The 15,529-nt window shown below is 39.4% G+C and overlaps 1 protein-coding gene across 3 annotated transcripts in view; it reads left to right on the top strand.

The window, feature by feature from the left end:
* LOC110048818 (serine/threonine-protein phosphatase 1 regulatory subunit 10-like) overlaps positions 1-12,288 on the top strand; it is a 28,048-nt gene extending 15,760 nt beyond the window's left edge. For all 3 annotated transcript variants that reach the window (XM_089275706.1, XM_020754598.2, XM_020754597.2), the window contains exons 19-29: positions 149-307; positions 2,459-2,523; positions 2,639-2,692; positions 3,505-3,579; positions 3,873-3,922; positions 4,467-4,548; positions 5,053-5,167; positions 5,257-5,327; positions 6,906-7,107; positions 8,133-8,410; positions 9,367-12,288. In XM_089275706.1, coding sequence (XP_089131832.1) covers positions 149-307; positions 2,459-2,523; positions 2,639-2,692; positions 3,505-3,579; positions 3,873-3,922; positions 4,467-4,548; positions 5,053-5,167; positions 5,257-5,327; positions 6,906-7,107; positions 8,133-8,410; positions 9,367-9,618 — 1,403 coding nt within the window. In that variant the 3' untranslated portion in view covers positions 9,619-12,288. The remainder of the gene's footprint in view (positions 1-148; positions 308-2,458; positions 2,524-2,638; positions 2,693-3,504; positions 3,580-3,872; positions 3,923-4,466; positions 4,549-5,052; positions 5,168-5,256; positions 5,328-6,905; positions 7,108-8,132; positions 8,411-9,366) is intronic.
* Positions 12,289-15,529: the final 3,241 nt, after the last annotated feature.

Genomic DNA, 15,529 nt, shown 5'->3' with positions numbered 1-15,529 from the left:
CTTTAACTAATAAGAAAGTAACCACACCATGGATGGATAGAATATATTATGAGTTTTTCTCAGCCAGTAGGAAACAGCACACATGAAAAGGTCTCTCAGTGATCTCTTCAATGATTTTTCATGAATGTCTTTTGGCCTTGCTGTGTAGCATCACAGACTTCAACAGATACAACCTCTGCAGCAGATGACAATTCATTAGAAGAAAAACCAGCTAAGAAGTCAAAGAAGGGCAAAAAGGTTCAATGGCCTGCTGATGATGCAAACCTTGCTACATTCCACTTCTTTGAGATGGATGAAGATGAAAGAGGTCAGTCCATTCAGCTTGGCGCTGATTATTAATTTATTAAAAAGCACTCGACAGGTTTAACAACTTTCTTCTGCCAAAACTACCTTTGGTCTCACAGTCTTAGAATATAAAACTGTGTAGAAGTGTGGAATCTGAATACTTTTGAGAGAGTTGCATTCTTGCCAAAAAAAGAAAAAACAAAACAAAACAAAACAAAAAAAAAAGCATTTAGTACTTGTCTAGTATTGTAGGTCTCAATTTGTTGAATGTGCCACCGGATTATGCTTGGCTAGTGAACTGCTCATCTGAAATTGATTTCCACTCATTGTTAGTTAGATTCAGGCTGGTTGACCTCTTCTCCAAAGCTGTTTTCTTGGAGCATCTTGAGCATTCAAATTTCAGGGTTCATACAGGTCATGGAAAACCTGGAAAGTCATGGAATTTGTTATTTCAATGTCCAGGTCTGGAAAGTCATGGAATTTAAGAGAAGGTCATGGAAAGTCATGACAAAGCATTATGCTTGGCAAAAAGATATTTTAAAAATTGAAAAAATAACAGGCTTTAATTTCAGTAGAAATAGACACAAGCACACATTTTATCCCTTATAATCATTATGCTGGAAACATAAATGATTGTTTTGATGCTGCTGTGAGAACAACTGCTTAACTTTGGTCATGGAAAAGGTCACGGAAAATCATGGAATCATAAAAGCTTCAAAGAGTATGAACCCTGAATTTGCTGTTTGCTTCTTATGTTTCTTTGTGTGACTCTTTAAGGGATATGAAGACATGATATGACATCATGAATGATCTTTCATATATTCACTTCTATGCCAAAGATAGCCTGTATAGCTGGTGGGATTTGCGAGCAGGTGAACTCTGGCGGCAAAGGCGAAGCTGCGAGTGAGACTCCTGCCTGCCTCGTTTCCTATGCTTTTTGCTTGATGCCCACTTTTATCACCTTTGATGATCCAATTAAATAAGCCAATCAGAGAATTAAATGTAATTTAAAACTTGAGGTTTATTTTCATGCGGAATGGTGCAAATGCATGCAACTCAATGGAAATAAACCCTTGATGTACATGGAGATCTCTGATAACTCAAAGAACATTACACCTAACAGTCCATGATTCGCAGGTGTCACATTCATCGACCACAATAGCCGATACTCTTTCATGGAGAATAGTTTTTGACTTCAATCCATTTGGGAAAGGCTTTTCTAGTACCTTCTCTGCTGAGCAGAAAACAAATTGTGTCAAATCTTTTATGACAGATTGGACTTTTCAGTTCCAAAGCCATGCAGCTTAGTGACTCCACATCAACAATTTGGTCTTCAATAAGGCTCTTAAGTGGGGAGATCATGTAGCTCATGCTTTTGCCAAAACCCATGGGCAGTATTGCCAAGACATCATTCCCCAAAGTCAACTCTTTCACAGCTCTCTCCTGTTCTTCCTTTAGTATAATTTGTCTGCTTTCTCTGCAGATATTTATAAAATCCAAAGCTTCCTGCATGCTTTTCTTTGCATTCTTCATTTTGCAAATCTGAGTGTGAAAACAAACCATTTCCCGTGGGAGAGATGTGAGGTATTGATTAACATTTGATTGACATTTCAGTGCTCTCAGCCAATACGAAAATTTGCATGCACCGGCAAGTGCATAATTAAAAAACCCCACAAATTACAGCAGGCGGGAATTCAACTTGACTCATCGCCAATACCCTTGTGGCTTCACAGCCAAAACAAAAGCACCCGCATACGATATCCCACCAGCTATGCAGCCTATACCAAAAATGGAAGTTGCAATGCTGCACAGAACAGGACATACTGTAACAACATTTTGCTTGTTCAAACTACTGTAAGGTACATGTTCTTTGATCAACCAGCTTCATCCTTAAAAAATCCATGCCATCAAAGTTCAAGGCCAGGGGGTCATAGTCCTTGGAAGTTGATGTTTTCATAGGTTTAAGATGGCTTCCTAATTTTTTTTTTTTTTTTTTTTTTTTGAGTACAAAACATTTCTATATAATATAATGAAGGGGACTATATAAAAGACGACTGACTGTCTTTGAAAGTAGCAGTGGGTACAAACATTGTTTAATATAGCTGTGCCAAGCAGTGTAAGGGTTCTCTTGTACTTATTGATTTGTGTTTTTTTTTTTTTTTTTTTTTTTCAGCGCTGGTGAGGCATCCTGTGAACTTTCTGGATGCGGCACATAATGAGATGGTTCGAGAAAGACAGGTATGTGGGTACCCCCTTCAACCTTGTTTGCAAAAAATACTTTTGTGAATTTTTTTTCTGCCCATCGTAGTTACTTTATTATATTTTAGCAGGAACATGACTTTCTTTGTTTCAGCTTGTGGAGCAAGCCAAACGGTTGAGTGAAGACATTATGGCAGAGAGAATAAAGGTATGTTTTTTTGTTGGTTAACCTTTTGTACCAAGTATTATTAATAATATGATTTCAGAAATCATGGAGATGTCTTTAATGTAAGGTAGGTAGGTTAAGTTTGTGTTGGGCCAAGTGGCCCATACTACTGAAGCTTACCCCAGTTTCTATGTTCATATACAGTGTGAAGTGAGTAGTCTGAATAGTTCTACTCCACCTCCCCTGGTTGGGATGCTAGTCCACTGCAGGGGTGCCCCCCAGCATTAAGTTTGCCAGTACCCACTCATGCATATTGGCAGAGAAGGTACTACTTGTAGAATTGAGTAAAGTGTCTCGCCCAACAACAAGATGCATTGGCCCCAGCCAGGGCTGAAATCTGGACGACTCAATCCATGGGCCAGAGCGCTAAAAAATTAGGTGCCCGGTCATTGGTAAAACTCGCTTAATATTGTTTTATTAAGAAACACAAAGCTTTACCGTCACTTCATGAAATAAACAAAAATGTACAAGTATGCTGTATAATACCAACCCTTTATTAATCTGCTAATGATCATTGATGGTGAAAATTTTGGTTGGTTATCATTTAAGTCTGGCTGTTATTTGTAGATCATTGGAATCTAAGACTTGACATAAGAGTCAGAACTTCATAAATGTACTACAAGTAATTGACATTAGGGAGGAAATGGCTTCTCATGTCCACCTGTCTTGACAGACAACCAGAAAAATATGCACCATTAAATTAGCCAACACAGTATGTTCAGTCTATGTTTAAAAAATACATTCAAAACATCTGCGTGTTGAGAAAGCCTCAAATATTGTGACTTTGTTTTCAGTGGTACAGACCTAAAGCCTTAACAGTAGAACATCAAGCAGAGAGAGGAGCAAAAAGCACACAGAGACAAATTCAGGTTTGTCACTACAAAATGCATTAATGGGAATCGGTGTCTATGTCACATTTGACGTATTAACTAAAGTCTCATTTTCATGGTTTACCTGTGATTACTAAGACTGAACATTTTCCAGCTGGTAGAAAGGATCTAAAGAGTAGGAAGTGGTGAGAATAATAGAGCCAACAAAAAGGAAAAGAAAAAAGAAGCAAGAGAAAAGGGAAAGGGTCAGCAAAATAAAATGACTTAGAGGCTATTCCTGCATTAATCACATGCATGTATGTGGTTATTGATTGATAATTTGCTTCTGACAGAAAACTAGAGAAGCGAGCATACTTGCAGACATCTTTCTAACCAAGTCAAGGTAAGTTCTGGTTAGGTGGTTTTCTGCTTATTATAAGTTGTAACCATTTTTCATTTCACAAATGTAGCATCCCATGGTTTTGTATTGAAGGTGCAAAAAATGTTACATATGACTTCTCTTCTGGATGTATGGTACATTGAGCACTGCAAACCCCCATAATGAGGAGTAAATAGAAGTTATGTGTATTTAATTATGCATGTTTAAATAGAAATTCTTATTACATTTTTTTCAGGTATTTTTAAGATAGTGTAGTTCCAGAAAATATCCATACCTCCCCTGTGGAAGCGAGTTTTCTAAGACCCCCCCCCCCCCCTCCCTGCCCCTTTGGAAATTCCAATTAAGCTTCATACAGTTACCCCTCAGAAAATTTCAATCCCTTCCATGGGAGTAGTATGGATATTTTCTGGAACTGCACATTTCAAAAGTTATTTAGTCCACTTGTCATCTGTTTGTCTTAGATTTGATTGAAGTCGATTGTAGTATTTTGTTTGTTGATATTTTCATTGCTTATTGTTTCAGTTGTTTTGTATAATTACTGTTTTAGTCTTCCAGACAGCCCAGCTGAACCTGACCCAGAGAACCAGAAAGGAAGTCCTGAAGAACCCAGAGTTATCCCACATGATGAGGTACAAAATACTGCTGCCCACTTGACGCAGATAGAAAACATTGACTAACTGATGGACTTACTTTAGAACAGATAGACTGTTTGAATAATTACTCACTTGCTTGCTTGACTGACACTGACTGACTGACTGACTGACTGACAGACTGATTGATTAAATGATTGATTGATTGATGATTGATTGATTGATTGATTGATTGATTGATTGATTGATTGGCCTGACTGACTGATTGATTGATTATTGCTGACTGAGCACTCAATTGTGTACTTGCTTGATTAATATTTGTTAACATTAGTTAAGTGTAGGCTTTTGTGACATCGCAAATAATAATCTTTTTTATTTATACTTAAATATTACCTGACAAAGCAATTGTCAAAGTTTTATTAATATTCACAAGCCAGGATAATAGGCAAGCCTCTTGCAAGAGGAACCTCAAGTAATCTTCAGAAAGTTACCATCTTTTGTAATTGTAATTTTGCCTAATTATGGCTTAATGTTATTCTGCAGAAAGGAACCACTCATGTTCCAGCGAAGACTGCAGTTGTACCAGCAGTTAGCAGCAGTGGTGTACAGCTGCCACCAGCCTTGATGACCCTCTTGTCTTCAGCAACATCTAATACAGGTGTGTTTTTAGCAGTCTACTTGCAGACCAAACAGAATATGTATAAGATTTATTAAACCACGTAATCTTTTTTTCTACCTTTATTACAGCTGGGTCAGCTCCCCAGGGGACTGCTGACAGGCCAGCTTATACTGTTCAGACTCTGCTGGATAAACTCTTGGTAAGAGATCAGAGCAATATTGTTAGTATTGTTACTTAATAAAAGGGCCGTCTTTCTTGCTTCTTTCTCAGCATTCAATAATCTCATCTTTTTTCTCCTTAGTTGTAAAGAAAATAAATAAGACTATTAAATGATAAAAGATAGTCTCATCCTTAGAGGCAAAAAATGCTGAGGTTCCAGGCTGACTTTGGGAGAAGAAGTTGAAGTCCTATCATCTTTTGTTGTTTGCTGTTGTTATTTAATATTGTTGTTATTTAATATTCGATTTAATGGACCTAAATTATGGAATGAACTTGATGAAAGATTCAAGTGTTGTACTTCTAATCAAAAAAGAAAAAAAAAAGAACTAACTTCGCATTTCATTAGTCTCTATTAATCTTTACTGATATTTTGATGGTTTATATCTATTTATTTTGTTTTGTTTTGTATATTTACTCTTGTACCAAGTTTGTAATACTTATGTGTACCAATGTATTTGTTGTGCCTCTTTCCTGACTCTTACATTTTTAATTATTATAATTACGGTCACCCAACTAGTTTAGCTTTTTAGTTATTTTGGGTGTCCCACTACTGTATGTACTGTACTGTTTATTTATATATTTATAATTACAATCTTGTAAATTCTTTTAGTTGTTTACAGTAGTAGAAATAAACTGTTGTTGTTGCTTGATTTAAGAGAAAATGCAAGTTTGATTGCTAAATATTAACAAAAAAAACAGTTTTTGAAGAATCTTCAGCAAATTGTGTGTATGATCGATTGATCAATCAATGAATGATATGGCCACGGCATTACTGCAAAACTCTCCAAGCATCGAAGAGAGGGCTATTGGAGGTGTTCATAGTTTGTGAAAATTTTGGTTTGGTTTGGTAGTAGTAAACCAGGTATTATTCATTAAATTCAGTATTTAAAACTTATTGGCATTGAAATTCATTACACCCACTTTCAGTGTTAAGTGCATAGGCCACATGTGTTGACATGCCATTTCTCGGCATGCTATGTAACCGGGCCTATGTCAAAAATGTAAGCACAACAGACTTCTTTACGGTCGAACTTGAGTTGTAGTGATGAAAGATGGATTTATTTAACATCAAGCTAAGGTTAGGAGTACCGGTATCAAGAAGTTATTCCCAGTGAAATAAATCAACTGTTTTGAATGTTTACACCTTGCGAATATTAGAAGCGTCAGCAGCCCATTTCTACCAGAAGTCACTATTAAGAACTGATAAACTACACTAAAATCGCTTGAATTGTCTTGTAAATAGGGAAACATGTAAATTCTACATTCTTCTCCAGCCAGTTGAGGGCAGAAATTATCATTTGTTTGTCATTTCTTCTGCCAGTTTCACAGTTAAACGGTCTTTCAGCCATTTACATAACATTTCAAAAGATGGTCGAAAGATGTCGCCCATGCAAGTAACATTGAAAGCAGGTGTAACTTTTGTCATTATTTTAGAAGTAGTTTAACTTTAGCTTGCAGTTGACTGGACCACTTGTGCTCTTCTGCTTTATATGATCATGTATAAGAATGTTTTTTATTTAGACAACTTTTCATTCATGAAATGCTCTTTTTATTTCAGAAGCCCACTCAGCAGCCTGGTACACCCTCAATGGGACCAAATTCTCAGCCTCCACTTCAGAATGAGCCAGGGAGTTCCTCCTTACCCAGCGCCCTCCAAAATATTCTGGAACCCCTACAGCAAAATAAAATGGGCCCTCCAAGAATGCAAGGGCCTGGACCTGGACATGGCATGGGTCAAGGACCAGGATTGCTTGGGGCTGGTAAGTGCTTAAGTTTAAGGAACAGCTAGTTTGTGCAGTAGCAGTCAAATTTAAGTTGTCAGTCTTGACTCAAATTTGATATCCTACCCTGGATGCTTTCAACAATGGAGAATCAAGTTTAAAGGTTTGAATTTCACGTTTTGAGATCTATCACCCAATTATTTTTGAGGAAGTGGTTTATTTCTTGGATACATAACAGTAGCAGCGAAGAATGGATAAGTAGATTAGTTATTTGTTTCTTTGTTTTCTTGACTTGAAACTCAATACCCAAAGTTTTTGAGGATTGACAATTGAGTCGAGTTATTTGTCAGTTTCAAATGCCAACTTTCATTTGATCTGAGGAACTGTACATGTACATCATCAGTAAGATAATCGGCTGTCTGATATTGTATATAATGAGCACTAACAAGTCAGTTGGGATTTTGCTCCCCTGCAGTGGTAAAACATTTTGTTGTCACCTGACAAGCAACACAGACCACTAGCAACTCTTAGCACTCCCACCTTGCTATTAAAACTCATACTAAAAAAGGTCGCCACACGTTGGTTGGGTTTTTATAGTTCCATTCAGCCTCATTTGCCATGAACAAGGCTGTTCATGATTTCCTTCAGCCTTGTTGTATTTTATCTAACAACTTGATAGTAATACGGAAAGTGACCAGACCCATTCGATGTCTGTCTCATCTCAAGTAAATTAACCTTCAAAAGCATGAACGACCAACAAACCCTGTATTGTTTTTCTTAGCTAGATTATTGCTTTAATGTTGTTAATCATTTGTTATTGTTGAATGGGGGATTTTTGCCAAATATCCTAATCCTGTGATCAACCTTTTATTTCTCTTGCTACCCGCACACTAGGCTCCATTACCAGCTGCTGATCGGGAAAGGAGCACGCATTCCTCCCCCGAATTCTTCTCGGGGAGGAAGGTAGACTGAAGTCTAGTGAGCGGCGGAAATCGAGCCTGCTGCACTCTGGAAAATGCGCATATATTATTTAAATGATTTGTGTTCATCTCTTCTTGTCCTAGCTCCTGGTGATCCAATGGGGAGCCTAAATGTGTTCAGGCCACCTGGTCCTATGGGTCCAAGGGGCGTGCAGGGCCCGCACCTAAGACATGATATGCCTATGCATTTCCAGGGTCCAGGAGGGCCTAGGCAAGGACCTCCTATTGGACCCCTCTTCCCAGGTCCCGAGGGCCCAATGATGGGTCCACGTATGAGGGGACATATGCCACTGCGAATGCAGGGTGGGCCAGGCGTTGGAAGAGGTATGCCAACAGGTCCTCGACCTCTTCTTCCAGAGATGGTAAGCTTTGTCTGCATTCAGTTTTTCCATCGATTTTTTTTACTGTAAAGCGGTTTTTCTCTTGCGTTTCCATCGTAACAGAAGAAATGAAGCTTTTGACCTGTAGAGCAGTTTTCATTTGAGTGTTCAAATTAATTCGCATTTCATTGGGTATTGTGTTACAACGCTACGTGATTGGCTTAAAAACCTCACGTCACTATGTCATTTAATCGCAAATTTAATTATTGTTTCATATTTTATAGATTCGTATTACGCCTTATACGTTTTCACTTTTTAAAGGGGCAGTCTCACCAAGATTTGGCGCTACTTGAAAATCCAATGAAGTTGTTGGTATAAATTGTAAATTCACTAGTAGTTGCCTAACCTTGCTAAAGTGCACCGTACTGGCCACGAAAGTTTTTTTATAGCTGTTGTGGCTACGGATGAGTAGGAAAGAAGTGGTGTAAAACTTGAAAACGTCGGGCCGACGTTTTCAAGTTTGACAATGTTACTTGGAGGAAAATCACTAAAAATCATTGATCTCTTCGAGATTGAATTTAAATGCCTTTTTGTCGTTTAAAGGTTATTTTGTTGATCATTGAGTGCACCTTTATCATTCTAGCATAGTTTGCACAAAAACTTAGAAGACCACTCGTGATACTGCCCCTTTAACTTGATAATGGCGTAACGTAGCGCCGAAACGTCGTTCGCTTTTTTGTATGTGTTTTAAAAATCTTTTAGCGTTTAACTTCTTGATCAATTCAAATTATACTTTATCAGGGAAGAGTAAATTTTAAAAAGTGATGCCTGTGGGAACCATGATTGACCAAAGTGAATATCACGATACTCAATTGAAAACCGCTCTTCCCTTAACAAGACTCTTTGAAATTATCCACATGCTCCTAAGTAGAGACATGAACTAAAAACCAAATGAGTAGGTGTTAGGAAATCACTCATACTTACTTTCCTGTTCCTAGGCCCAACGAGACGACTTCCTCGCAGATCAATTCGACGACGGAGGGGAGTATGGGGACGAAGATGAAGAGGGTGAACTGGGAGACAATATAAACATGCGCGGCAGAGGTCGAGGAATGCCGCGCGGTCGAGCGCGTGGAAGGGCCCGGGGCAGAGGAGCTCCCATATGTCGGCACTTTGTTTCAAAACGAGGCTGTCTCAGAGGAAGCACGTGTCATTTTTTACATCCAGGAATAAATGGACCCCCAGTTTGAGAATAAATTCTAGAACGTTTGAAGACAGTGGCAGTAAATTCCAGGAATGCGTGTTTTCGCTGTTATCGTATTTAGTATCGCCGAAGTCACGTTTTCCAATCGTCAAATTATCATCTGCGCAAATCACTTGATTATATTTACTGGAATTTACCGCTGTCTTTGTCTTCAAGCAACTATATTTTGCAACCAAATATTATAAGAAGGAAAAAATAGTATAAATAAATCAAGGGCAAGGAGGATATTTCGTGGAAGTCAAGAAAGAGTTTCCCGCAGTAACATTGGCAAGTTTCGAAACAGTTCGACTTATAGTTCATCTCTCATGTACTGAGTGACCAACTATCCTATCACGCCTAAACACACTTTGACTCCATAACTAATTCTCTTTAGCAAATTTAACTAGGGCACCACTTCTCTTAGGAATCTTTTATTGTCGGCAGTTCTCCAGTGGTCAGAATTTTAGTGCAATCCCGATATAACCAACATTTATAGGCCAACAACAACAAAAGATTATGGGCAATAGATGCGAGCTCGTCGTATTCGAGCTTTTCCATTTTCAGAAAATTAGGTTACACTATGTTGTTCATTCGAATTTTTAGAACCACCTCAGTGAGGAGGTGAAGAGAAACATGGGCCTAGTGATCTCAATCGTCTCTTTTTTTCCTCGGAGTAAATCTTAATTCTACTCTTGGGAACGAAACGTAACTGTTTGCGTTATAAGCAGTGACTCGGCTTAATTCGTCGTAAAGTCGTGGTATTTTCCAGTTTTTGTTCCTCTACAGTTGTTCGTTATATCGGGATGAGCGCTGTCAATGGAGTTGATATGATGTTGCTGGCTCAGTCTCCATTTATACTGGTTCACTTGGTCTCAGTATCGGCAGCTAAATTCCTCTCATCACTTTAAACACAATGTCTACACCTGCTTGGGAGAAATAGAAATTTGGACTGACTTAATTCACCGCGCACACTGGCCACTTCATTCCTCTCCTCGTCGTTGTCATTTCTGTTAGGTACGGTACGAACCCGCGACATATTTTATCTAAAGCGTTCCTTACTCGATTTACCTTTGTACAAATTGTATAAAATTTGGAATACATGTATGTAAAATACTAGGTAGAAACGATTTTAATATTTGAAAATATTTTTGGACAAAACTAAAGAATAAATGCTCCTTATTTTAGTCAGCCTGCAGACTTCTATACGCGTAGTCTGTTGTGGACCTAACGTTTTCTCTTTTACGATGAACAATTGAATTCCTCGAACATTGATGTGCACGGTAAGGGAATCAGCAATACATTAGTTGTCCACTTGGTTGGCGTTTGCTTTCTAGCCTAGATTTCTTTCGTCGCACGAGGAACTTTTCAGGTTCCATTTGATTACTCCAAATTCGTTCCCCTCTCAAAAATGCCTTGTCTTTTCCACTGAAGCTACTTCATTGAGAAACGAGAAAGGTACCTTTAGGAAATTTATGAATGGTGTTAGAAAGCAATAGGAAACGGAGGTCTAAACAACAACGACGACGACCATTTTATTTTGCTTAATACGTAGAATATCATAACAAAAAAGTAAATTAAAACAAGCCTATACCCAGCAGGTATGCTGCATATACCCACAGATGTGGCTTGCTGCATAACTTTGTGTTCAAGGCATCTTTAGTCTTGACAGCAATTTGATCCAGTTGTTTAATTGAAAATCTTGACATTGCAAGTTTTAGACTGTCTTCACATGGATGTTATTAACTACAGAAAACACCCGCATATAAGAACCTGCTATTTAGTTTCTTAAACACGGTCTTATTTTCTCACGAAAAAAGTATTTTTTTTTGCTGGTAGAAGAGTGGTACCGACAATTGTTTTGATAAATTGTGCCAATAATCATGTCTAAATTACTGCAATGTAAACAAATTTAAGAAATACAAAACCTAATTTAAGTTATTTGATTTACAAATTATAACTTTTCAGTGAGTTATAAGGTAAGAACCTGTTTAAAATTTCAGGCTCAAACAGGTTCTTACGTGAAGGGGACCTAAATGGAAATCTTAGACTAACAGGTTCTTCAAAATTAGGTTCATTAACGCGGGTTTTTTTACTGTACGGCAGTATGTCATCAGAGAGAGCTCCCTTAATTGATATATTGGAAACTTTCCATGATCTTCGCGGTAATGATATTAAATTGTAATGGAAAGGGAACAAGCCGTCATTGGAAACTGAGCAGGACTGTGACGAAACTTTACACAAGGGACACGATAAAATTGGCCAATAATAATTTACCAATATAAAGTTCCAATATGGTATATAAGTACGTATTGTTACAATGAAATGTTGAACTAAGTGTGCAAGGCATTTTGGGGCTGTGTTATTGCCCGCTGTGCTGAATAAGCGCCGATGCCGTCTCGTGGTGTAACACTGATCCATCACTCCGCATTCTTGTCAGCATATTTGTTCAATTTATTATAGTTGTGAATTCGTTTCACTTTTCACGAGTGTTGCCTTAACAGGTTATAGAAACAGTGACGTTTTGTAAAGTATGTCGCATTATTTCATTTCATTATGTGAAAGGTCATGCATATTCACTGTAAAAAGGAAATTATTGAAGTAACTGGTGTGCAAAAATTATATTTAATATCAAGCATATGATTTGATGCAAGCTTTTCATTAAAACTGATTTGATTGAGTGGTTGTTATTGTGCTGTTTTCTCTGCTTTCACTTTAGTTAACTCTTCCTCGTTAAGTTTCCATTCTCTTTCGATAATCTCTATCGACAGGCTATCGATCTCCACAGAACCGGAAAATCGTTCAGTAATTCGTATTCTTCAGTTACTGGTTTATTTGAGAAAAAGATCGCTATCCTTTGTTGCTAAGGACGTTCGCGCTAATTGTTCTGCGCATCCTTACTGCGCACGCAAATTCACACGTCACGTGCACGCGAAGTAATAAAAGGAACAATGATAGGGCAGATGACCATTGCTATGGCTTTGCCCGGATTCAACGATCTTGGACGTTCGGTGACCCCTATTTTTCTTATGATGGATCATTTTCTCTACCGATTTTCTACGTTCAAAGAAAAAATGAAAATCTATCGATTAGAAGTGTGAATTTTTTTGCAAAATGCACCATCGAATTCTGTTCTTTTTAGCTCTTCGTTTATCTGTGCGGTGGTTTCAAATGTCTCTTGAAGGGTTAAGTTTTGTGAAAACGTTGGCAACACGTGGAATTATTTACGCAACAGACTCACTGCTCCAAAATATGACTAAGATCGTTTGCCTCCGTTGACTCACCTTCGATATGTTTAACTATAAACCCCTGTAGACCATGCTGAACTACGTGCGCCAATTTTTTAAATTCAGAGTAGTTTTCCACAGGCTTTATCTCTGAAACGAAGTCTGTGACCCCCCCTTTTTTTTTCTGCATTTCGGACACAAGTAACTCGTGACTGAAGTAAAAATTTAAAAAAATCTATCGACTGGAACATTTTCGCGCGAACGTCGTTAAGTAACGTTCTGATAGGAATTCTTTTCCAAGTGCCCAGTTCAACAAGTCACACTGTAATTTAACTACTTATTCCAAGGCTAATTATGGTATTTGTTCATATCATTAAGGGAAAGATATTGTTGTCATGAACGGTGTTTACACGCGACGTTGCAGTGACTTAAATTTTCATCAATCCTGCTTGAGACTTATTAGTAACACAATGCTTCGCTCTGACGAAGGGCTAACACTCGATCGAAACGTCAGCCTCGCAAATTGGTTGCGGCGGTTAATTTACCTTCATCAACTGCAAGTGGGAATGATAGCTAAGTGTTGCACCTGTCGGCAAACATAGCCCAAATGAATTCCTGCCTTTAGAAATCAACAGCTTTTCAGTGTTACCCAGCTTTACTAATGCTTGTTTAGTATGTCTCAGACGCGTTCTGATATTGACAGAGCTAACTATTACAGAAGTAGCCTAATGCAGTATTAAATGCCAAACGTAATATTAGAACAAGCCTTCTCTGCCTCGACTATTCTCTCGGCTTTCTAGTCATTTTTTTGGCTGCGTTTACTTGTCCACTAGCTAGCTAGGTAAATATCATCTATGAAAACTCGAATTCATTACGCATTGATCCAGTTCGTAGCCCGAGTCACCAACTATATATTAGTCTATGTGCCCTCCCTATGTTTTATGTTTAGTTGTTGCTAGGGTAACCTTGAAATGAGAATGGGGATACTTGCTGCTCAGTTAATTTCAACCGGTCTTCTGATATTAGAGCCAGAGAAGTTTCCAGATTGACCACGCATTCTCGATCACTAAGCCATGCACGCTGTCGTGCATGAGGTATCCACATTCTCTTATCTAAACTACTTTGATTACCCCAATGTAAAGATTTCACAAATATCTTTGATGGAATGTGAGTCATTAGAAAATTCTTCTTGTAGCTTCTTTACCAAAACTGAATAGACTGTCAAATCTCACAACAACATCTGCTAAACTCCATGTCAATAAAAGTTAGGATCGATGGATGTCTGACAAAGGTAGTTGTTCAAAACTAAGTATAAGCAGGTCTTTATTTTCATACCACTAGTGAAAAATAACTGTTTATCGGTACGTATGTAGGCTGTCGTGAGGTATCCACGTTCTCTTACTTAAACTACTTCGATTAATCTCACAATCTCACAAATATCTCAAATCAATTCAATTTAACACTCTACACTCTCCACTCACCACTCTCCACTCTTCACTCTCCACTCTCCACTCTCCACTCTCCACTCTCCACTCTCCACTCTCCACTCTCCACTCTCCACTCTCCACTCTCCACTCTCCACTCTCCACTCTGCACTATGCACTCTCCACTCTCCAATCTGCACTCTGCACTGTGCACTCTGCACTCTCCACTATCCACTCACCACTCTCCCCTCTGATCTCTGCACTCTCCACTCTCCACTCTCCACTCAACACCCTACACTCTCCACTCACCACTCACCACTCTCCACTCTTCACTCTCCACTCTCCACTCTGCACTCTGCACTCTGCACTCTCCACTCTCCACTCTCCACTCTGCACTCTGCATTCTCCACTCTCCACTCTCCACTCTCCACTCTCCACTCTGCACTCTGCACTCTCCACTATCCACACACCACTCTCCCCTCTGCACTCTCCACTCTCCACTCTCCCCTCTGCGCTCTGCGCTCTGCACTCTGCACTCTGCACTTTGCACTCTGCACTCTGCACTCTGCACCCTACACTCTGCACTTTGCACTCTCCACTCTCTACTCTACACACCACTCACCACTCACCACTCTCCACTCTCCACTCTCCACTCTCCACTCTCCCTCTCCACTCACCACTCACCACTCACCACTCACCACTCTCCACTCTCCACTCTCCACTCTCCACTCTCCACTCTCCACTGTCCGCTCACCACTCTCCACTCTCCACTCGCCACTCTCCACTCTCCACTATCCACTATCCACTCTCCACTCTCCACTCAACACTCGCCACTCGCCACTCTCCACTCTCCACTCTCCATTCACCACTCTCCACTCTCCACTCTCCACTCGCCACTCACCACTCTCCACTCTCCACTCTCCAACCACCACTCACCACTCTCCACTCTCTGCTTTCCACTCTCCACTCTCCGCTTACCACTCTTCACTCTCCACTCTTCACTCACCACCCTCCACTCACCACCCTCCACTCTCCACTCTCCACTATCCACTCTCCACTCTCCGCTCTCCGCTCTCCACTCGCCATTCTCCACTCTCTACTCTCCACTCTATACTCTCCACTCTCCACTCTTCCCTCCGCACTCTCCCCTTTGCACTCTCCACTCTCCGCTCGCCACTCGCCACTCTCCACTCTCCACTCACAACTCACAACTCACCAGTCTCCATTCTCCAATCTCCACTCACCACTCTCCACTTTCCACTCTCCACTC

Source organism: Orbicella faveolata, unplaced genomic scaffold (genome assembly GCF_042242905.1).
Source record: "Orbicella faveolata isolate gen_17 unplaced genomic scaffold, um_ofav_v1 contig_37, whole genome shotgun sequence".
NCBI classification, from domain to species: Eukaryota; Metazoa; Cnidaria; class Anthozoa; order Scleractinia; family Merulinidae; genus Orbicella; species Orbicella faveolata.
This window is presented reverse-complemented; position numbering and strand designations above follow the sequence as displayed.